Here is a 25,696-nt window from a genome sequence, read left to right as displayed (position 1 = left end):
TGCATAAAAGAGTACTCATATTTAAGGATTTAGGTTAATGCAACACTCTCATCCAGGCAATATACTGAGACATAATAAAACAGCAAATAAAACTTCAAATGAATATAATAAAAAAAATGGTATACCCAAACTCTATAATGCTCTTAAGAGCCAGCTCTTTGGGCAACTGCACACAGCTGTGGTCACCAGTGTATTACAAGACAAAAGAAACTGCAGTTCAAGCTGTAATCAAGTTCATCCCAGGGCTGAAAACTAAGTGAATCAAAAAAGGTCAACTTGAAACAGTGAAGGTCATGTTGAGATTCAGCCCAGGTCTTTAAAATACATCCAACATTTTAATAACCGTGAGCCAGATATATTCATCCATCTTAAATGCTGACATACTGGAAGACACGTGTGCAAATGCATTCACAGCAGAAACAAGCAAACACTTCTTCACGTGAAAGATCATGGTAATCAGGAAGAAACTGAGGATTTACAAAGTTGAAATGAATAACCCAATAGCTTTTAACACAAAACCTAAGATGCTGGTTATGTTCAAAGGCTTCCATGTTTGATAAGGCCATCTTGTTAGCAGCAGAAAGCCTTCTCAGACAAAATGCATAATGGTCTGATGAGCAAGAAGAATGATTCTTAAAAATGGGTTTCTTATGACTTTGTCACAGACTCCATGCAGGCCTTCATAAAAGATTTTAAAAGAAAATGAGCCACTGCATATTAAAACATGTAATTAGTATTTTTTTTTAATTTAGTAAATATGTGAGGAGCCATTTGTGTCACTTTATAGAATTTATTTTTCGGTCATACCCTTGTTGACTCCAAGAAAGATTCTCTGTCACAAATTAAATGTAAATAAGAATTATAACACAATAAAATATATTTACATATTCATAATATCAAATAATTACAAAAGGCATAGTACTGGCTTGCTTAACCAGTGCTTTTCTGTTACTAATTTATACACCAAACGTTTAATATTTAAAAGTACAAAAGTATTACTACATGTGCAGTCATAAATACTGCTACGCCTGCCATAAGTGGAATAACAGATTTAAGACAATAGCTGTGAAAACGTTCTCTTAACTTGAGCAATTATTACCTACCAATTCCTGAATTCATCTGTATAGCCTATGGGAGAAAGAGGTAAAATTTTCCATGATGGTCGGAGTGTAGTTAAAAGGAAGATGTCTCATCACAAATCAAACTGTATAAAACAAAATGCAATACAGTCATGTTTTTTATCCTTGGCTGAAGAAAAATATTCAATTTGGACAGCGAACAGTATGAATGCCAAAAGACTTTAGGACAGATAAAAGAAAATCCTGTGGCCAGACACAATAAAATGAAAGGAGTTACCATGTGGAAGCATTGAGCAAAACCAGGCCTGTGGGGCCACACGTCTTCACAGTGTTTAGGCCAGGAAGCAGACTTTTTAGTGCAGTTCACAGCGCTCCCATTATAAGTAGCACCAAAAGATGAATGCTTTGTAGGTGAGATAAGGGCCACAGTTAAACCTCATACGTAATACAAGTAGGTTATCAAACAAGCAACATTGGTGACCAGTTACAGCTCAGTGAATTAAGAATTGCATATAAAAGTGGTTTCTCTCTCTTGCCCCAGTCACAAACCCCTTTTATAGTTCTGGAAAGTCTACTTGTCTTTTTCCCTTTTCACTTCCCTGCTGGATTTGAGAAAGTCGCTGCGGAGGAGACGACCAAAAAGCACAATGTTCATGACAGTGATGATAGCCATGCCAAGGCTACCAATGGTATAGCTGAGTAGAGGCACATTGTCACGATTCAGTACAAGCCAACGGGTCATCCAGGCCAGTGTTAGAATGCGGAAGACCACATAAGTTCCAAGGTTCACCATACTGTTCAGTCTGTAGAGTGTGGTCTGGGATAAGTTGGCCAAAAGCAGAACTTGGCGAAGGTGCAAGAATATTGAGTTGATCTCTACCAGCAAAGCCACTACAGCAAAACCCACATAGCGGCCCAGAAAAACAGAAATCCCAAAGCATGTCATCACCTGAAATTATAAAAGGAAAAAGCAGAATATTTAGCGAATGTGTTGATATAGTTTAATCACACCTAATTTTGCCGGGCGGGGATACCTGAATCAGTGAATGAATCAAGGAAAAGTGGCAGACTGAGCTGGAGGAGGGAATCAAGATGCATGGGTAATAAACTCTGTTTTATACTGTATGCAGCAATATGAAAGTCTTTCTGTAAGATTTCATCTTCAAAAGTAAGCTCTCTAAACATGTCAAAAGGGCTGGAGACCAAATATCTGGCAAAGTTCATTTGCCAAAGTAAATGCAGCCCACGTTTATAAAAAGCAACATTTCAGCTCCCACAGGCTTGTACCAGTTCCTCTGTTTTAATCCTGTTCTGTTATTTACAAACGAGTAGGTGCAAGAATTTAAACTGTACTTGAAATTTTATTGTAATTTTTGGCGTGGCAAAGATTTGTCATAATATTTACAACTTCTAATATTTGCACAAAAAATAATAACATAGGCAGGCAGACTTGTACCCAGGGATTGTTTATGTAGTAACAACATAAAGATTTGACAACAGGGTATTAGTCACAGAAAACACTCTCACACACACTCATAGGTATTGAATGCCTTTGTGGCCAAGGCATTAGAACATATACCACCAGGTACCAAATGCCATACTCAAAACTGACACTGTCTTCAACCCTGAACAAGTCATTTTAACTGGCACTGCCATGGCTGCCTGAAAAACAGATCTGGATAATGATGATGACAGCAATGGCATGGATTGTTTTCAAGGAACTTAAAACAGCTGGATGCAGAATTCAGTCTGCTCCAGCAGGTAGAGCTCTTTACCAATATACTTACTCAATAGAGGTCACAGAGGGTAAGCTACCAGCTCAACCGTAACTCCCATGGAAAGTTTGATTCTTCTGTTCCATATCAAAGCCACACCATTTCCTGGTAGAAGCAGACATGTACATATATACATTCTAGAAAACTGGTAAACACTGGTCATTGTGGTTTCACATACAACATTGCTTTTTGATCATTCAGTGCCCTTGTAACAAAATATGAATCAATCTGAATAGAACTTTTAATCCAATACTCCACTAAACCAGGAATGGAAGGCAAGAAACACACTAGAGTCCATTTCTATTTTGTGTCATGAAATAATTTCAGAAATTGGTTTGGCACACACAGATGACATTTTTAACACAGATTTTCTCTGACTTGGTCTTGTTGGTCTCCATACGGCCACTGAGTGTTGTTCCTCCTAGTTGTATAATCAGATCCCAGTTCTTCTGTTTCCAGTGATCCAGATATACTGTATGTACTTTTTTAATCTTTCTGAGGCCATAGCAGATGCCGCTTATACAAACACACATACATATGCACAAGTACACAAATTCACATAGTGAAATGAGGTCAGTCTATTATTACTAATTAACCTAACTTGCAAACCTTTGGGATATGAGAAGAGAATCCTAGTACTTGCCGAAAAAACCTGCCAGACATGGGGAGAACATACAAACTTAACACACACAGTGAGTGACTGGGCAGAGAATGCAAACCCAAAATACTGGATCCATGAGGCGACAGTACTAACCACTGCTCCATCATGCCACCTTAAAATACATTTTTAAAAGTGTTAAAATATTCAGTAGTCTGTAGTAGACTGACTAAATGGAATAACTGCATGCAGGTCAATTAAATAAAATTATTGACAGAAGAAAGATATGTGCTTTACAACTGTGCTGCCCTCAAAAGTTAAAGGGGAGTTTTATGTAAAACACACAAAAAACAGGAGTATATTTGTCATATCCCAATATACAGCAAGTGTGTCAAATACAGTAAGAAAACAACTTCAAGACACATAGTAAAATGGAAAGATGCAGATGCTTTGGTCCAAATCAGCTGATCAACTCGCAATTACTTGCTGCAAGTAAGACTTGTGAGAGAATATGACTTAAATATATTCAAATAACCATGAAGGCCAAGTCCTGTTGGATGAGGACCAGATCACTGTATGTAGTAAGTGTCTATTTTTTTCTCTTTATTTGATCAGACTCCAAACATTGTCAAAGCAGATGCCAACTATGTCCACTTTAACTATTGTTTTTTTGTTATTGTTTTGCTTTGTTACCATCAGATACAGGCACTTGCTCTTGGCAACTCCAAATTGGACAAACCTGTTAGAAGGCGTATTCATTAAAATGCAAATTTGTATTTGACTGTTGGCTGCTATTTCTCTGTTGGGCTTTTCCTACTCCAGGTGACTGCCATGACATGCCCCTCCCTTTGTGGGTGGTTTACGCTATTCTGTAACAACTATCACCACCAAGAATGTAGTTTTTAGTCTTGCTCTTTCACTATTTGATCAAACCAGTTTAACATCTGTTGCAGAATTACAACACGCAACAACAAGAATGCATTTTTCTAGCCAAACCTTTCTTGAAACTGTAAAACGACTTGGATTATGTCAACAGCCTAGGCAGACTAGGATTAAATATGTATATGCACATATATTATGTATGAAAAACCTAAGAGAATTAAGAACAGTAGGTTGAAAGTATACAATGAAAGTTAAAAGATTTTAGAAGTACAAAGATGTACAAATAAAGGCAAATAGTGTAAATAAGACAGGTGGAGATATGGAGCTATAGGGAGGAAGAAGATATGAATTAGAGAAGGAGGTGAAATGAAATTGGCACTGGGACTGCTGTGAGGAAGAAAAAGTTAGGGCCATGATCGTGGGTGGTGCTGGATGCAAAGCAGAATAAACCTCGAATAGGGCACAAGTCAATAGCAGGGGAAATACACACAGACCCACCCACCAAACACACACAAGGTACAATTTAGTTTTGACAATTCACCTAACCAGCATGTCTTTGGACAGTGGGAGGAAACCGGAGCACCCAGTAGAAATCCTCGCCAACACAGGAAGCACATGCAAACGTCATGCAGAGAGGACATGAACTCCGGCCTCTTTCCTGAGAGGCAGCAATGTTAACACTGTACCACCCCAGGATTCCAGCAATCGGGGTCTGAATCCTGTGTCTGGTCATTCCATGTGAAATTTGCAAATTCTGCCTGTGTCTACAGGGTTTTATTCGGATTACCATAGGTTTTCTTCTTACGTGTCCTGACTGGCGGTTCCAGACTGCAATGGAATGGAACTCCGTCCATAGCTGTTTCATGCTTTGTGCCCAGTGCTGCCAAAATGGGCACTAGTTTCCCATGACTCCGTATTCAGTTAAGCAGGATTTTGCAAGTTATGTTGCAGTACATTAAAACCTAATCCAAACAGAAATATTTCACCTGTATTAAAGAGCTATCTTTATGCTTCAAATTACTTGGTCAGCATACTGTATATGCTCAGTTTGTGCTATATATAAATTTATATATAGATTTAGTTTACATCTGGCTTGTACTAAAAAAGTATAATATATTAATGCCACACATTACATCAGAATGACTTTATTTATTAATTTTAATGTATAACACAAGGTTGTATCAGGCATTAATATCCTTAAAATCATGACGTCAAAAAAAAACAGAAAATGCCCAAGGTGAGATGCAAGAATTCTTTTTAAGCATTATCCTCCAGGATATCCATATGATAAGCTGGACTACAAATCTGAAAACACTTCCTATGTGCATCCTTCCATACATTGCCATGCAAGTGTGGCGATTACATATAAGAAATTATGCTTCAATATTTCTAAGCAGAATTTGTTTTCTTTTTTATTATTATTTTGTCAAATTATAAGCATCTCATGCAGTTAAAATGACCCTGACAAACCCCAGAAAAAGACAAAAGGACATGCACCCTGGCCTTTACTCCCAATGTGCATCAATGAGCCTTGGGTGCCCACATCCTTGTTGCCACTTCACTGGTTGTCCTTTCTTGGACTGCTTTTGTTAGGTACTAACCACTGCATACTGGGAACACCCCACAAGACCTCCCATTTTGGAGATGCTCTGACCCAGTTGTCTAGGCATCACAACTTGGCCCTTGTCAAGGTCGCTCAGATCCTTATATCTGCCCATTTTTCCTGCTTCCAATACATCACACTCGAGAACTGACTGTTCACTTGCTCCCTAATTTATATCCTACCTCTTTACTGGTGTCACTGTAACAAAATATTCAGTGTTATTTAGGTGATTGGGAATTTTACAGCCTTTTAGAAACCTAAAAATGTTGAACATTTTCCTGTTCTCTAGGAAGCAGACTTATGTATGTATCAGAATGGCATGAAATCTGCAAAACTATTTTGTAATACAAAAATCACATGTCAAAATAATTTGTGGCTAGGTAAGGCAAAAAGCTGGACATTTTTTTTCTGGATGTAAAAGGTTAAGTCTGTTTCAAACCTTACGCAGCTCATTACCTGTTATAAAGACATACAGTAGATGCCATACCCATTGTCATTCATTACCCTAAAATGAAAACTACTCCATACCCACCACAGCAGTTAGCCTTATCCCAGATTGTTCAAAGTCACAAATGTATCTTATCCACTTGAAAGAATAATTAATTTCCAGAATGAAACAAATCGATCACATTGTTTTTTTCATATAGCCTATCACCCACTGCCTAACTCACTGGGGAGGATGACAGGGCATAAATTGTGTGCTGAACTATGTCCCTCAAAAGAATAACTGTTCTTCTGCACTAAAGTTCTTAACTTGAAAGCATGAAAGGCCCGAGGATTTTCATTTGATTTGTAGACTTACAATATGACTGACCCACCCTGAAATCAGCCTTGAACAAACTAGAACTACTACCCACCTTTGCGCCTGATGTGCAGCCATAAATTCTAGTGGATTTTTAACTTCTTCAGTACAGTGAAATTAATATAGTATACACGGTGCTAGAGACTGTATGTTTTCTGCAGCAACTGCTGTGTTCTTGAAAACCAACATACTATTTTGTCATGTTCTGATTCTTCATGTTTGATGCACTTATTGTTGTTTAGCCATGGACCAAAATACTGTTTTCAAATTTTTATAACTGCTAAAAACATTTGCACTTATTACCACTGCTGTAGCTTGTGCACCTTTTCTATTAACGAAGCAATGAAAAAATCATGTACAGCTAGGTTAAGCTTCCTTCATTTATTTAGGGTAGACCACTGCCATGTAATTGATGGAAATTACTGTTATTGATTCAGCTGGTCTGTGTAGAGTAGGAGGCATGTCTGAGGTGTGGTATGGATACTAGTTGTGTTACAAAGAGCGCAAAGTTTAATTTTCCTAGGAAACTTCTGAGAACGGTAATAAACATAATGTTGAATTCACAAGTACATACTACATTTAACAGATGAAAAGTATAAAAGTGTGCAAAGTTTGCTGGATCTCTCACACAGCATAATTAAGCAAACAGTGTGTACTTTGACAATTTGCCAGTACCCTGTCAAGGTTTGGTTCCTGTCTTTTGCCTAAAGGTGCAGAGTTTAGACTATGGCTACACCCCAAATCCATACAACTCTGATAAACCAGCCTATAAAATAAATAAACGAATGAATTAATTTCATACTAAGTAAAATATCAGAAATCCTGGTGTTATTTTGTATGCTATATTATGGTATTAAAAAGGAAAGACAACTTACACATTAATTCCAGTAAAGATAAGAAGATGGAACATAACATTTATATTTCTTTCCCACACAATCTCCTGGCAGGTCAATGCACTTTTTGTTTTGTTCTACTAACTTCTTCATTCCTTAGGAAAGGAAGCTTTTTTGCTGTTCCCAAATCCAAGTCTGCATCATTTCCTTAACCTCCTCATCATAGGTAGACCCACAACCGCATAAAGCCAAATCACAATTTCCTTGCAGAGGGCTGTCATTTAAACTTCTTTATTGGAGAAGATGGGCATTTCTATTCCATGCTTTCTGTCTCTTGCATTCTGGCTCACAGTGATGGACCCATATCTCATCATCAGTGATTATCTGCTCCAAAACACTCAGATCTTCTTAATAGCATTTCTGAAATTGGTTTGAAACCTCCACACACTGTTGCTTGTGTAGATCAGTAACCTGTTGGGGTATCCATCTTGTGTAAACTTTATGGTACCCCCAGTCATCATGCAGTATGGCATATACACATCCATAGCTTATATCCAAATGTGTTGCAACAGCAGACTGCGTAATGATCCATCGGCCTTCTACGATGAAATCATTTGCCATGTCAATGTGGGCTTGTGTGTGCAATGTTGATGATCAACCAGATCGAGCTTCGTTGATCACACTTGTTTTTCCCGCTTTAACCCTTTCTACTCATTAACAAACTATTTTTGAGTCATGCCAAACTTAAGCAATGACCGTAAACTTTAACTTTTAATATAATACTACTTGAGCAAGTACAACCTGAATTTGAATGCCTTCCTAAAAGGCAAGTTGAAAAGAAGGCAATAAGAAAACAAGGTCAATTTATTAATTATCAAGTTGGCACAGCATATGAGACACAGACATGTCAAAGTAAAAATTAAATGATTGAAATGACTGTTGACTTTGAAAGCACGGCTGAAGACTAATTTAACTGAAAGAACAGGCAACTCTTAAATGGGCAAACATTAAAACTTGTGTTAAAACTCTGTAAATACTACCCTCAATTGTTCATCACCTTCAACAACTTACTAATTATACACTACACAAGTGTTTTTCAACTGGTGCGCCACAGAAATAATGGTGTAGTGTCCCTGGATCCAGACATGAGAGAAAAATGCTCCTTAGGTGGTCAAGACCTGTCTGAGGAAGACAGGAGAACCTGGAGAAGCAGACATACAGTAAAAGCAACTCGTGAGCAGCTGGGAGATATGTTGGTGGTTCACCAGGGTGCGTGTTCGCTAGTATCTCATAGAGCCAAAGGAACAGTGGGAATACAATTTGCCTCTGACCCCGGGTCAGTGGAACGAGGCAGAGGGACAAAGCAGTTGGAAAATGAGTCCAAAGTACTCACTACTTGCTGTGTCTGTGAACAGCAATCTCCAAGCTGCTTTTTGTTTGCCGCCCCCGTTCCGCCCCTTCAGACAGTTTAGCACATGTATAGATTTAATGCTTTTGTGGTTGGTAGACTCATGGTGTGTCTTGGGATTTGTTGGGTTACAAAAAGTGTGCTAACACAGAAAAATGATTGGAAAACACTACTCTCCCTACACCTTTGCTCCTGACACCCTAAAAAAGATCTCTGTAGCTGCTGTCTCACTTAAAAACTGACATTGTGCATTACTTGGATGATTATGTTGTGTTCTTTGCATAAATTAGCGAAGATACTGCAAACATGGACCATGGGTAGGGCAGTCAGCACTGTAAGCTGGATGGCAGACCAGCGAGGTACTAGAGAGTGCCACTCAAAGATAACTTATTTAGCACAAGGACAACAAGGTCAGGGTATTGGAATGGCCATCACAAACCACTGACCTCAGTCTAATTGAAAATTTGTGGGCAGAAATGTTTGTGTGAGCAAGGAGGCTTACAAACTTGTCCCAGTTACACTGGTTCTGTCTGGAGGAATATGCCAAAATTCCAGCAACTAATTGTAAGAAGCTTGTGGAAGTCTGCCCAAAATGTTGGGCTCAAGTTAAACAATTTAAAGGCAATGATATTAAATATTAACAAAGTGTATGTAAAATTCCCACTGGAATTGTGTTAAAAAGTGAAATAATCTGTTTGTGAACATTGTTGGCAAAAATTATTTTTGCCCTACACAAAGCAGATGCCTTAAACTATATGCCATATTTATAGTTTATTAGTATAGAAGTCTGTATACAGGTTATAAACTGAGTTTTAAAGAATTCACCCTAAGTGTATGTAAACGTCTTACTTCAACTGTAAATACAACCAACCAGTACATGTACAGTAATTAATAATTCTGAAATGATCTCACAAAAAAATTAAGGCCTTTGTTTAATAAATCATTGTTTTTAGAGTCTCTATAACCTTGAAAACAAGGGAACTGTTAAATAAACTATTTATCAGTCTCAGTAGATAAATCTGAACAGACTGTCTTGCTCTTCTTAAAGAAAAGAATATGAGAAATATATACAGCAGACTTCCACTCACCCCAACAGTCTTAGCCCAGCATTAAACTTCATTTATGTGAGGTAGAATGCCCAGAGGGGACTGGGTGGTCTCATGGTCTGGAATCCCTGCAGATTTTAATTTTTTCTCCAGCCGTCTGGAGTTTTTTTTGTTTTTCTGTCCTCCCTGGCCATCGGACCTTACTCTTATTCTATGTTAATTAATGTTGACTTATTTTATTTTCTTACTGTGTCTTCTATTTTTCTATTCTTCATTATGTAAAGCACTTTGAGCTACATTTTTTGTATGAAAATGTGCTATATAAATAAATGTTGTTATTTTGCAATATGTAGCTTGACTATTCTAATATTGTAACCTATAGTAGTTTTTAAACAAACTAGTAGCAGTATCCAGCGTTGTCCATTTTAAGGCAGAACTATGATTTTGACTGTAATCTTGCACGCAAGAAAACAATCAAAAAATAACTCTCTAAAATTGTTTAACCAGGTGAACAAATGTAAAGTAGGAGGCAATGGAATGATTTTGGTAAAGTGACCTTCTGTTTCCTTAGACTGATAGACTAGTAAGGTAGGATTGTCAGAGAAGGAAAAAATCCAGGTGACTGGAAAAAGTAATGTCCATCTATCCTTACAGTGTCGTGGCAGCACCAGCAAGAATACAGCGCGAGGAAGGAACAATCCGTGAACGGAGCGCCAGCTCCTCGCTAGCGCTGTGGCACCGTGTCCTCACATGTTTAATTATTAACAATATAGAATATTTAAATGAAGTTAAAGTTTTATCTGCATAATACTAGGGGGCTTCGCTCGCCAACCCCCGTTTCTGGTTTTCCGGATACACACTTTTAAGATTTTTTTTTCTTTGAATTGTTGCTATTTCATTAGTTTCACTTTTATTTCAGAACTTCTGTAAAAACAATATTTGGAATCTTTCAAGTCCTAATATGCTGAATCTTTTTAATGAGGTCACTGAGACATGTGTTTAATGACTTTGTACCATAATTCAGGATAGGTTTTACTGTTTTGAATTTCAGCACAGACAAAACAATCTACATCATCAGTAGTTAATATATTTTTAACGAATAAATGCATGTGAGGTAAACCCCTTTTTTGAAATTCTCTGACTTAAACTTCAAAGCCTTACAATATTTACATACTTCTGACATATGACCTATGTCCATATATTCGATCTCTATTCGCCTTTTCATTATTTTTCCGATTAATAATTTCTCTTTTTTTGTGCCAATGCGATTTTTACTTTCTTTGTTTTGACACCGTCATATTTTTCTGCTTCCATATTCTGTATCTTGCGCTGCATACGATTTTTTTGAGTCTATTGAATTCCAGTTTTCATTATCTCTTACCTGCCCTGCATGTGTATAGCACCACTGTTTTTAAACATCTTTATGATGTTCTACTTTGTCTTTTGTCTTAATTTCAGTTCCACTTCTTCCGGGCTGATTACCTTATTTTCTGAATTTGCACCTAGATTATTCTTTTTTGCATTTTTTTTCTCTCCAACGCTTTTGAGTCTCTTTTCTTCACGCTGCTCTTTCTTCTTCACTTAGTCATCGACGTTTCATCTATAACGTATTGTCCCTATATACTTTATATGCACTGAGAGCCTTTGATCTGTGTGTGTACAAAGCCTTTACACGACAGAGTGTTTTGTTGCCCGTGGTCTTATTTAATATTGGTTGTAAGTAGGGCGTGTCTTGCAAGAATCTCATGTTCTACGTCCCCGTGAGACGTTCCCGGGTCAATCTCTTGGTACAAAGTCTCATGTTTAAGGTCCCCGCAAGATGCTCTGTGGCCAATCTCTTTTGTCTCGCGGGTCTTTTAAGTGTCTTCTGTGATCTTCACACGTCTCGTCTCCTTAGTGTTTCTCTCCAGGATTTTTTTTTTTATAATAGAGAGATAATAAACATATTTTGCTGCATTTCATCTTAAAAATATCGTCATCATATGTAAATACGCGCTTTAATAAAGTGGCTGTAACTGTAGTGCAAGTTTACAGTGAGGTAATTGTACTTATAAGTACAAACAGTTCTACAAGGAGCACTTGATGGACTGATTGAGTGCGCTTTTATTTCTTGGGATGAAACTGTTTCTGAACTGCGAGGTCTGTACAGGAAAGGCTTTAAAGCGTTTACCATGTGAGAGCAATTCAATAGACAGCATAGCTGAGGCAGTGTGTGCTTGATGCTGTATACCGGTAATTCTCTTTCTGATCAGCTGCCGTAGATCTGTGATTCCCCACTCAGATATAGTGATATAAATACTCTGAGTGGTAAAGTGAGAGTAATATGGAAAAAGATGATCCGCTGTGGCAATCCCTAACGGGAGCAGCTGAAAGAAGAAAAAGAAGGTACAGTGAGAGTAATAACGGTAAAGCAGCTATGGTATTTGAAATACTTTGGCTATTCCCTGGACCATTATATTGTTACAGGTTAATTACAATCAGATACCTTAAACTAATAAACAATATGCAGTTAGTTTCAGTGTATATGATAAAGCTGCGTCAGGGATGTGGATCTAAAAAAGAAAGGGTAACCACACAGGAACAGTAGCACTGCTTTGACGCTGGGTGCTGCCAGTTTGCAAAACCGAGCAGAAAACTTGCATACGCCAGGGTTGGAGGTACTGTGAAAATGTGCGTGGCTTTACACCAAGTTTAGGTTTTATACATTGTGATTTGAACATGGAAATGTTTGCAAGCAACATTTTTGTGCGTACGCATCGACACATGAGGCCCCAGAACCCCCAAATAGACTTTTCCAGGGAGGCTGAGGAGTGTGATCCCTCTGTAGTTGGAACACACCCTCCAGTCCCCGTTCTTAAAGAGGGGGACCCCCACCCTGGTCTGCCAATCCAGAGGCACTGTCCCCGATGTTCATACAACGTTGCAGAGGTGTGTCAACCAAGACAGTCCTACAACATCCGGAGCCTTGAGGAACTCCGGGTGTATCTCATCCACCCCCAGGGCTCTGCCACCAAGGAGTTTTTTGACCACCTCGGTGACCTCACTCCCAGAGATGGGAGAACCCACCTCTGAGCCTACAGGCTCTGCTTCCTCATTGGAAGGAATGTTATTGGGATAGAAGAGGTCTTCGCAGTACTCCTCCCACCAACCCACAACGTCCTGAGTCGAGGTCAGCAGCACACCATCCCCACCATACACAGTGGTAAAACTACACTGCTTCCCCCTCCTGAGACGCCGAATGGTGGACCAGAATCTCTTCAAAGTCGTTCAGAAGTCGTTCTCCATGGCCTCCCCAAACTCCTCCCACCCCCGAGTTTTTGCCTTAGTAACCATCGAAGCCACATTCCGCTTGGCCTGCAGGTACCTATTAGCTGCCTCTGGAGTCTCACAGGACAAAACGGTCCTGTAGGAATCCTTCTTCAGCTTGACGGCATCCCTCACCGCCAGTGTCCATCAATGGGTTCGGGGATTGCCGCCACGACAGGCACCGACCACCTTAAGGCCACAGCTCCAGTCAGCCACCTCAACAATAGAGACACGGAACATGGCCCATTCGGACTCAATGTCCCCCACCTCCCTCGGGACATGGTCAAAGTTCTGCTGGAGGTGGGAATTGAAACTACTTCTGACAGGGGACTTCAGACATTCCCAGCAGACCCTCACAATACGTTTGGGCCTACAAGGCCTGACCGGCATCCTCCCCCACCATCGAAGCCAACTCAGGTGGTGATCAGTCGACAGCTCCACCCCTCTCTTCACCCAAGTGTCCAAGACATGTGGCCGCAAGTCCGATGATACAACCACGAAGTCAATCATCGAACTGAAGCCTAGAGTGTCCTGGTGCCAGGTGCACATATGGACACCCCTATGCCTGAACATGGTGTTCATTATGGACATTCCGTGATGAGCACAGAAGTCCAGTAACAAAATACCATTTAGGTTCAGATCGGGGGAGCCATTCCTCCCAATCACGTCCTTACAGGTCTCACTGTCATTGCCCATGTGAGCATTGAAGTCTCCCGGCTGAACGAGGGAGTCCGCAGCAGGTGTGCCCTCTAGCACCCACTCCAAGGGTTGGTACTCCAGACTGCTGTTCAGTACATACACACAAACAACAGTTAGGACCTGTCCCCCCCCCACCCTAAGGTGGAGGGAGGCTACCATCTCGTCCACCGGGGTAAACCCCAATGAACAGGCTCCAAGTCAGGGGGCAATAAGTATGCCCACACCTGCCTCTCACCGGGGGGCAACTCCAGAGTGGTAGAGATTCCAGCCCCTCTCAAGGAGATTGGTTCCAGAGTCCATACTGTGCGTCAAGGTGAGCCTGACTATATCTAGCCGGAGCCTCTCGACCTTGCGCACTGGCTCAGGCTCCTTCACCTTCAGAGAGGTGACATTCCACGTCCAAAGAGCCAAATTTGCATACATTTCAGTCACACCATGTAGAAATTACAACATTTTTATACATGGTCCCCCCATTTCAGGGCACCATAATGTTTCAGACAATTGGTGTCACAGGTGCCATAGGATACCTCGCCTTGCTTCTACCTTCTGGAGTCTGTAGTTGCCATTGTTCAACATGAGAACAAGAACTGTGCTAATCAAACTCAAACAAGCCACTATGAAGCTGAAAAGCAAGAATTAAACTATTACAAACATTGGTAAAACCTTAGGATTGCCTAAATCAATTGGCTAGAATATCATTAAGAAGAAAGAACGTGCTGGCGAGCTCGGTAGTCACAAAGGACTGGTAGGCAAAGGAAGACATCCACTGTTGATGACAGAAGAAGCCTCACTATGGTAAAGAAAAAAAGTCCCAAACGCCCATTTGACTGATCAGAAATGGTCTTCAGGAGACAGCTTTGTACGTGTCAGGAGACTACTATCCATGGAAGACTTTGTGAATAAAAATACAGAGGTTACACTGCAAGATGTAAACCACTAGTTAGCCACAAAAACAAAATGGCCAGATTAGAGTTTGAGAAAAAGAACTTAAAAGATCCTGTAGAATTCTGCAAAAAGGTCTTGTGGGCAGACAAGACAAAGATGAACTTGCATCAGAGTGGTGACAAGAGCAAAGTATGGAGTTGAAAAGGAACTGCCCAAATCCAAAGCATATAACCTCATCTGTTAAACATGGTGGTGGGGGTGTTATGGTTTAGTTATGTATGACTGCCACAGGTACTGACACTCTTATCTTCATTGATGATGTAATTGCTGACAGCAGTTGCACAATGAATTCTGGGGTGTAAAGAAACATCTTAGGTATTCAAGTTCCAGTAAATGACTCCAAACTCCTTGGACTGCACATCATTCTACAACAGAATGATTCCAAACATACTGCTAAGGCAACACAGTTTTCAAGACTGAAAAATGGAAAAAACTATTGAATGACCAAACCAGTCACCCAATTTAAACTCCATTGAGCATGCTTTCTATATGCTGAAGAAAAACCTTATGGGGATAAGCCATGAAACATACAGGAGATTAAGATGGCTGCATTAGAGGCTTGGCAGAGCATCCCCAGAGAAGATACTCATCACCTGGTGATGTCTATGAATTGCAGACTTCAAGCAGTCATTACATGCAAGAAATATGCAACAAATTTGACTACTTTAATACCATTGCTGTGTCACAAACATTATGATGCCCTGAAATGGAGGGATTATGCAGAAAAAGTGTTGTCATTTCTATACAGTGTGACCGAAATGTAGGCAAAATACTCTTACATTAAAGTCTGCTTGTGCACTTTAATCACTTCTAAATTGTTTGATTTGTTATTTTATACTGTGGAGAAGAGCGGTAAAACTAGGAAAAATGTGTCTTTGTCCCAAACATTCTGGATAGCATATCTTGGATCACTTATATGTAAATATTAATTTCTGTTTACATATTTATATGTGTTTCTGGTTTTTGGAATGAAGTGCTTATCTTTATTCAACAAGTAAAATTTCTCTGCCTACTCAGTCTATCTCATAGATCATCTGAGCTCTGTTTAAAAATCCATTTGCAAATCTGCAAATGCAAGATTGAATGTGTTTAACATAAGAGTTTCCTGGTAGCAAACTGCAACCTTCTGTCTGTGATAATAAGAATGCTTACCACAATGTGATGGAAAAGCAGTTCCCAGGACTTTTGCAATTTCTGGTGAGTGATCATGTCCACAATGTCATGAAGGAAGTACCCTGGGGATCAGGAAAGGATGTATTAGTTCCACAATCAAACAGGGTAACAGAACAATACTCTTTGGAAGACAAGGTCTGAGTGAAGCAACAATGATATTCTTGGTTTGAAGCAATGGCAAGAATATTGTTTGTGTCACACAGCTTCAGCATGAGTCCAGAGTAGCCAAATAAATTCATGTTAACTCCACAAAATAAAAGCAAACACCCATGTCTCATTGTGCAATCTATTACATGCAAAAATAAACATAAAACTGAACTAACTATACAGGTCTGTGCCCAGTTGCAAAAAGATAAGAGCCAGTAATTTTGTGAGCTGTGTTACAGGAAGGGTCTTAGAGCATTTTGACTATACATTTGGCCCTTTGAGTGTTAGGCCAGGTTTTGGCTTTTGCAGTCGCTAATATTACAATTAAACAAAACCCAGTTCTTTTAGTTTATGGAAAACTGCATTAAAATTTGATATTCTCGTCCTGTATCTTTATTCATTCTACTATGTCTGAAACTCTTTCCAGGCCCCTTTTTTTACTTTTCCCGTTCATTTTGTAAATTATACATGTGAAGATTAGAATTCTTCAATCCTTCCTATTTAAAACAGTTATTTAATAATAAAAATACATTACAGATAAAAATCCAAACACTTGATAAGAAAGGAAATTAAAAAAAGAAGCCAAGAAAAGGCTACATTCTCAAAACCACTTCATTAAAATTCAAGGTCAAGTGTGACTGGAAGTTATTCCAACAGCACTGGCTGTAAGGAAGAAAACAGTCCTGGACTGGGCCCCAGTCAGTTTCAAGGCAGCAATAAGGACCTCTCCGAATTTCACACCAAAGTATAAGCCCCATTATTATTAATTTACGAAACAGCAGACAAAGAAATAGAATAATCTGTTGGATTAAACTAGGCGTTTGATTTCCATCAAGAATGTCTTCAAAATCCTGCAGCCACTGCTGCTCACAAAATCCTGGAATGCCACCCCACTTGAGGCACATCTTTTGTGAAGCCCCTCTATCTTATTCATTTAAAGAAATGAGCAAACTAATTTATACACATCTTAAAAGTTTTTAAACTCAGTTAATCCTTTTCCCTCTACATTACTTTGAGTAAAACCAACTGCTTGCTGTTATTTTCTCACAATAACAGAGGGTCTAAAACTCTGTACTGGGACTCCCTTTAGTAGAATTTATTTTGTTCCAAACAATGCCTACTTTTAAATCGACTCTCATCTTATTTAAATAATAAATTAGAAGAAAATGTTTACCAAATCTTGCCTGTTCACATTCTGTTCTTTGATTTCATTTGAAATATTTATGCTATCGAACCCAATGCTTTCTTTTTCAAACACACCCATGGAAGTAATGTGCCTGTTTTTTCCTCTAGGTACTATATTATTTCTCCCATATCTTAATAATATGCAAGTTAGTATAAGAGGTAACTGTCAACTCTAAACTGGCATATTGAGGGTGTGTGTTCCCTGTAATTGACTAGCATTGCTTTCAAGGAAAATTTCCATTTTTTCGAGGATGATTTCCATCATCTGCCCAGTGCTTATAGGATAGACACATACTGTATACTCAGCAAAAAAAGAAACGTCCTCTGACTTTCAGCTGTTTTTACTTTCAGTAAACTTAATGTGTAAATATTTGTATGAACACTAAAAGAGTCAACACCATAAGACATAAACTAAAAATGTTTCACAATGTGTCCCTGAATGAAGGGAGGCTCAAAATCAAAAGTACCAGTCAGTATCAGGTGTGGCCACCAGCTGCTTGAAGTACAGCAGTGCATCTCCTCCTCATGGACTGGACCAGATTTGTCAGTTCTTGCTGTGAGATGTTACCCCACTCTTCCACCAAGGCACCTGCAAGTTCCTGGACATTTCTGGGGAGAATGGCCCTAGCCCTCACCCTGCGATCCAACAGGTCCCAGACGTGCTCAATTCCTTCGACGATAAACACGAATCCGTCCATCACTCCTAGTGATACAAAACCGTGACTCATCAGTGAAGAGCACTTTTTGGCACTCCTGTCTGGTCCAGCGAAGGTGGGTTTGTGCCCATAGGCGGCATTGTTGCTGGTGATGTCTGGTAAGGACCTGCCTTACAACAGGCCTACAAGCCCTCAGTCCAGCCTCTCTCAGCCTATTGCGGACAGTCTGAGCACTGATGGAGGGATTGTGTGTTCCTGGTGTGACTCGGGCAGTTGTTGTTGTCATCCTGTACCTGTCACGCAGGTGTGATATTCGGATGTACCGATCCTGTGCAGGTGTTGTTACACGTGGTCTTCCACTGCGAGGATGATCAGCTGTCCTTCCTGTCTTCCTGTAGCGCTGTCTTAGGCGTCTCACAGTGCGGACATGGCAATTTATTGCCCTAGCCACATCAGCAGTCCTCATGCCTCCCTGCAGCATGCCTAATGCACGTTCACGCAGATGAGCAGGGACCCTGGGCATCTTTCTTTGGGTGTTTTTCACAGTCAGTAGACAAGTCTCTTTAGTGTCCTGCGTTTTTAGAACTGTGACCTTAAATGCCTACTTTCTGTAAGCTGTTAAGGTCTTAACGACCATTCCACAGGTGCATGTTAATTAATTGATTATGGTTAATTGAACATGCATGGAAAACATTGTTTAAACCCTTTACAATGAAGATCTGTAAAATTATTTGGATTTTTAAAACATTATTGTTGAAATACACAGTCCTGAAAAAGGGACGTTTCTTTTTTTGCCGAGTATATAATGTGAAGTATTTCTTTTCTGAGACAGTTGTTAAAATTTTCTTTTGGTATAGAAGCGGTACAGAAAAAAAAAATCAGACTGGGAATTCCAAGACATGAATGTATAAATGGAAATAAAGAAATATAGCAAATGTGCCTACATCTACAATATAATAATTTTCTATAAAGAATCTCTTCTCAACAGTAAAGGCATTCAGACATTTATTTTTCATATAGAGCATCGTTCTATCAAAGGGGCACACTCATATGCTTACTTGGTCAATCTGGTTTGACTCTTAAAACACCCTATGTATTCATGTTTATAGATTATTCCTTGTTTCAGTTTAGCTTTTTAGTGCAGGTGATATCAGCAATCTTCATTGAGAAAAAGAGAAAATTAGATTAGCTATTAACCTTTGATTGAATTTATTTAAAGTCTAAACTGAAACAGAGGCTCGTCCCCAGTGCAGACTATTTCCAGTGCAATCTGTATGAATGAGGTAGTTCTTAAACCACTACTTTAAATCTCATCCATATAATACACAGACTACCATTTCTGGAGACATTAATTAATAATAATTTTACACTGTATACTTTGAAGACAAAGTGAACTAATAAAATAGCAATAATTTAATAGTTATTTTAAATAATATCATGTCGTTTATAGTTTCTGCACTTGTTCAACTCCATTCAGACACTCTAGGGGACTCCAACTTCCTAGGAAAGCTATAAGCTTATCCTGAAAGCTTTACTTAAAACCAACTTGTGAATTCTAAAAAAAAACTATTTTTTATATTGTTATCCCGAGATTTTTTTCCGCATTGGGAAAAGGTTTTGTTTGATTTTATTAATGTCCAGAACAAAAATTGAAAAAGTCAGTTCTTGTATAATTAAATTCCTTGGTAAGTCAGAAAAAAGCTAAGATTTTGCAAAATACCAAGTTATACCTGCTGGCTTTTATTTTCCCTCATGCATTATACTCTTGGTAGAAGTAAAGCTGAGACTCAAAATTCTTGTTTTCTTCTTCATCCAAAAAAAAAATTGTACAACTCTGAAATACCCAAATCATAACTACATAAAATCATAATTATATAAATATGCTTAGTTACAAGCTGGTCAAAAATTATAAAACCACACTAATTTTATGCAGCTAACAGATGTAGGAAGTATTTTTTGGCTGAGTCTGAAAAAATTACTGACACAACTGTGCAGAGTGGAGGCAGAACCTCTGTGTTTTTCCCAGTTGATTCTGGGGTTCATCAGGGGTGTGTTCTTGATCCTACTCTGTTCAATGCTTGCATGGACTGGGTGTTGGGCAGGGTCATGGTGTCTAGCAGCTGTTGGGCATCTGTTGATGAAAAAAGATTCACTGATGTTGACTTTGCTGAAGATACTGTGATCTTTGCAGAGTCAATGGGGGCTCTGATCAGGGCTCTCAAGAGACTGAGAAGAATCATCTGTGTGTGTCTGGGCTTGCGAGTGTCCTGGGTAAAAACCAAGATCCAAGCCTTTAGTGACCTCTTGGGCACAGCCATTGGCAGTGTGTCTGTCTGCAGAACGAGTGTCGACCTTGTCAATAGGTTTACTTACCTCGGCAGTGACATTCATATCTCTGGTGACTCTTCCTATGAAGTCAGGGAGAGCATGGGGGTCATGAGGTCACTGGAAAGGGGTGTGTGGCACTCTCGATATCTATGCAAAAGGACTAAGGTTCAAGTTTTTAGAGTCCTGATGCTTCCTGTCTTGCTATATGTTTACTAGACATGGATGTTATCCAGTAAGCCGAGAATCTTTGGGTAATAGTGGTTTCATTTTGTGTTCAATGAGCAGCTGCTCAAGGAGTCCTGAATGAGGCACATTACATGCATTGTGAGGGAGCATCAGTTATGGCACTACGACCATGTGGAGTGATTCCCTTTTAGGGTGATCCGGCTCGTAGGATCCTCTTTGTGGAGGACCCGAACGGCTGGACCAAGCCAAGGTAACCCCCACGTAACACCTGGCTGCAGCAGATAGATGGGCATTTCCGGAGGGAGGGACTGGACCATGTTTCTACCTGGGGAGTTGCCAACCTGGATCATGAGCTGTTTCATCGTGTGGTGGGTGAGGCAACTCGCTGTACCAGTGCATGCTCCCCAACCTGACCTGACCTAACTGGCCCAATTGATATTATGCTTTATGGTAGAAGGTTACAACTACATACTAAAAACTGTTTTCTGACATCAGTATATTACTGAAAAATATGTTGCATATTATTCCTGACCTTCAATAAGCTTCTTTGATAACAGGTAAATGACTGGACGAATAGATCAGTTTTTATTAACTGATTGCCCATAAATTGACTTGGCTTTATTGCTTAAACCAACAGATTCTAACAGATAAGGCAATGTGAAGTTAAGGTCTGTTTTAAAGACTATACCCAGTGTTGCTTCTAGCATGTTGGCAGGCATTTCCTTGAAATCCATTTCTTACAATGGACCAAGCTAGACAGTGACAGAATAATAAAGTACTTTATTATTATTACTCTGTGTGTAGTGACACTACTAGTATATGAGTTTCACTTTTTGAATTGAATTACTGAAATAATTAACTTTTCAATGATATTCTAATTTATTGAGATGCACCTGTAGAACTTCAAAAATACATTAAAAATATTAGGTATTGAGAACTGTGTTAAAGGGTTAAAGCATGCATTTCTTTAGTAAATGAAGACTTAGTCCTGTAAAATAAACAGTGCGTCTTTTCCGTAACTCTTATTTTTTTTAAGTTATAGCATTTGGAAAGGATAACAAAAATGTAGTGCAAATCACTTGACACTTCCATGACAACAGTGCCTACAAAATGTTAAACCCCGATTTCTATTTATAACTGCCGCCTCCTTTGCACGTATTGCCATGGAGATAGGAATGTTTGAAGAAACATGCGCATTTCAAAATAAGGAATGATCAAATATGAAAAAGCAACAAGGACTTTATGTAAGCTTTGATGTACAAAGAAAGAAGGAAAAAAGAGGGAAGGAAAGAAAGATGATGTACAGTTTGAACTTAATACTCCTACATTGAGTATATTATATACTATACTGTATAGAGTATAAATTCATGTACTGTATGTTACAGGATGATGCTTTGTTTATGTTTCAGCATTACATTTTAGTGTTTAAGTTGCATTTCTTACTAAATAAGAATAAACTGAATCAAGTATACTCTTGTGGCTATATTATGCAACTAACAGTCAGACATAAAAATGTTTCTACTATATAACTAGGAGATATTACCAACCCCAGTTTGCAGCAACTCAGGTCAAAGGTCTGCCTAAGCACTACCTGGGAGACATCTTCTTTACAGTTAGTTTCCCTATAGATGAGCGGTCAAGTCTGTCAAAGCTGGGACAAACTTAAGTTCCTGTTCTGCACTTATATGAGCTTTCTTTATGCCTGTAGTGGAATTCTATAAATCTTCTGTTTATTCTGTTGCTCCCTATAGCTGATCTGGATGTGGTGTACAGACAATAGATTACTTTTTTGTAGTTCAGGATCAGGCAAACAATGAAACTCACACAAATACATAATGTAAATGATAAAGATTTGGCTTTGATCAGTTTCAACAAGAATATGTCCAAAATTAAGAGAAAAATAAACAGACGTACATTGGACAAACAGCACAAATCTTCCTAGTTAGTGCCAAAGAAATATTAAACACTCAGGAATAAAAATGCAAAAGAAGAACTTGACCAGCTATATTTCTGTACTGGAATGCATGCTAGTGACTACCAGCTACACAGTTTAGTACACTATCTATATGAGATAACACATACAGAAAACACTGAAATGAATAAAAGAGTACACAGCTACAGCCATAATATGAAAACAGATGTTTATATGCAGCAAGCAGATAATTTCATTCATCATTACAAAACCTGTTTCCATATTCAAGAAAGTGTTTACCTCTTGACATCGGAAAATGCTGAGAACACAAAATGGAATAAAAGAAAAACATTTACTGCTGACTGCAGAGTAAGAAAATGCTTAGATAAAGAAGGGACATTGTGTCTAGGACACAGACATACACACATACTTTTGTCCAAGTAAGCATCCCAGAGCCCATGCAGATTTTGTGCTTAGTAAATTGCAGTCAGTGTTGAAGGTGGAAACAGATCTAGGAAAAAGAGAAAGCAAAGCTTGTTGTGTGGTCATATGACATGTGGGGATGACCTTGTGCCTGGTGCAAGTCATAATGGCCCTCTTTCAACAGGCTCTGATAGGCCATGGGCCAATGTGAGGGGAAGCACTGGCAAACAGAAGAAGAATTCCTCTAATATGAACCCTGCACTGCTTGGTACCATTCCAGACACAAGAGGGCTGTCTTTTAATACAGAAAGCTCTTGTCAAAATCAGGAAAGTATACAGCATCAAAGGAGTATGTTAATGATAATTGTGAAAAAAACAATATAGGTGTGTCTAAAAGCATAGATAAAGTGTTACAGCCTGACCACACCTACAAATATGTGTGTAGGTTGATTTGTGTGGGTTGAAAAGTCAGTGAGATGTGTTACATCTATTTCACATGTACCTGCTTAACACTCACCTACAGACACAGCTACCAATGCATGGGAAAAATCCGAATGTGTTGAAATTAGGTCTTCAGCCATCTGGGGATGGAGGTAGAAACTAAGAATAAAGAGAAAAAGTGCAGAAACTAAGAATCATTTGTGATCATAAAGTAACTTGTTAAAACTATGCAGTTTAAGTGAAGCAACACCTTGTATACCGAAGACATTATTAAATACACCAAGCAGGAAAAAAGGGAAACCTCATTAAAGACAATCACTGGCATGTAATATTCTCAATTTCAATCTGATGTATGAATGAAAAGATCACAAAGGAAAGGCGCCATATTTTCTCCGATAAATACAAAATCCTTTTTGCCACTAACAGTACAGAAAATGACTGTGTAAAACACACCTAAAGTACTTGGAACAACTCATTCTTCCATTTTTAAGTATCATGATGTGCAGATTTGATCTGAATGTTGTTAAGTGAAATGCATTGATGCAGCAGCATTGAGGAAAGTCCAAATAAATACTGTACTACTAAATTAATTCAGGACTGCAGAAGATGATTAAATTAGGTTTCTGCTTAACCAAATGGATGGTTGGTTGACGGCATGCACTGATAAAGTGTGATACTGCACCAACAGAATTAGTGTTTTCAGGCTTGAAAGACACTGCTTGGAAAATCTGCAGCCTTTGGAAAAAAATGTGGATATACTTTAACTAACTTCTAATGGTAATGCAACAATTCAAATTTTCTAGCTGTAAAAATACTCATGGGACCTTACAAATTATAATGGAACTAAATAAAGATGGCAACTTTTTGTGTTATTAAGTTAAATTTAAACCTCCAGAAGACCTAGTTTGAATTGTGGCCCACTACATATGAGAAACATGCCATTTATAATGGTTGGCAACCCAAAATTGCCACTGTAGATGAGTTTGTGAATGTGCCAGAATTAGGAAAGTATACACTCCAAATCCCTGGGACATTTGGACTGGATTATGCCAGGTCTGTAACCAGATGAATAGTCAACGAAAAAAAATACAGTGACACAGATGGTTGGTTAAAGATAGAAGAGTTTAATTAGTAATGCAGCACACTGGACCTTTCAGAGGGCCAATCCTATCAGCACAATCAGCAAGGCAGGAATCGGTTTTGGGCAGGATGCAATTCTATCACATTGCATACACACTAGACCAATTTAGTCTCACCAGAAAAGTTGCATATCTGAAGAAAGAACTGCACGTGGACACTGTGAGAATGTCATAACCAAACACATACAGTGAACAGGCCATCATTAAAACACATCTGAAGTGTTAGGCTGTGGCAGTAGCAGTGACCACTGAGCCATGTACAGTACAGAGCGTAAGTGAAATATCCATTTCTGAGTTTCCTGTCACGCATACGTTGATCACCCGTACGTGAATCTCAATTAAAACATGTTATGTTTGTGCGTTAAACTATCTGCTAACTGTCTGGTTATTTCACTGGGGCGTGTAGAATGTGGAGTGACTGTGAAAATATGCGAGATTAATTACTGTGTCAACAAGTCTTTTGCGCGAGCTGCTGTGTGAGAAGCAAACGCCTTCTCACGGTTTTTTTAGCAATGGACTCACGTCAGAACCCATCAAGTGAAAAAAAATTACCGATCAATGAGTACTCACCAGGACACTGCCCAAATTGCCGTAATGCAGCTGTGTACAAAGGAAGTCGAGATGTTTTTCCATTTCCATGTGTTTCTTAGCGCGGATCCAGGGATGGGAAGTCGGTCCAGAATTCTGTTTACCAGACCGAAAAAAACGAAGGATAGCATCGTTATAATGAAGGCGAAAATGACATCCATTAGAGATGTAAGGTGTAACCCACGCGAGTCTATCGCTGGTTCTCTCGTTCTCGCTCCGTGGGTTTCTAATCCGATTTGTCTTTTGCTCCGTGGGTCTCTTCAGGATCCACCCCTTCTCCTCTCCTGTGTTTTTTTTGTGAATGAGTTTACGTTGAACTTTACCAATCACCGTTACTCTGATGTGCTCCTCCACACTCTGTTTAACACCAAGATTTAAAGACAATGACCGACTGAAGCCACTCAACACCAGCTCGGCGCGAAGAATACACTCACGCGCACCCGCTCAAACAAGCTTGTGTAACTTTATTTTTTTGCATCTCTGTACCAAACAAACGTCCCCGCCCCTTATCTGCCGTGAAAAGGACGTACTGTATCTAAAGA

At 39.1% G+C, this 25,696-nt stretch overlaps 1 protein-coding gene across 1 annotated transcript; it reads right to left on the bottom strand.

The window, feature by feature from the left end:
- Positions 1-771: 771 nt before the first annotated feature.
- tlcd2 (TLC domain containing 2) lies at positions 772-25,667 on the bottom strand. Its single transcript, XM_039756923.1, has 4 exons — positions 25,137-25,667; positions 23,504-23,586; positions 16,129-16,211; positions 772-2,028 (listed from the first exon to the last, which is right to left on the bottom strand). The coding sequence occupies exons 1-4, from the start codon at positions 25,313-25,315 to the stop codon at positions 1,651-1,653; spliced, it is 723 nt and encodes a 240-aa protein (XP_039612857.1). The 5' UTR covers positions 25,316-25,667; the 3' UTR covers positions 772-1,650.
- Positions 25,668-25,696: the final 29 nt, after the last annotated feature.

This window comes from Polypterus senegalus, chromosome 6 (genome assembly GCF_016835505.1).
Source record: "Polypterus senegalus isolate Bchr_013 chromosome 6, ASM1683550v1, whole genome shotgun sequence".
Classification (NCBI taxonomy): domain Eukaryota; kingdom Metazoa; phylum Chordata; class Cladistia; order Polypteriformes; family Polypteridae; genus Polypterus; species Polypterus senegalus.
This window is presented reverse-complemented; position numbering and strand designations above follow the sequence as displayed.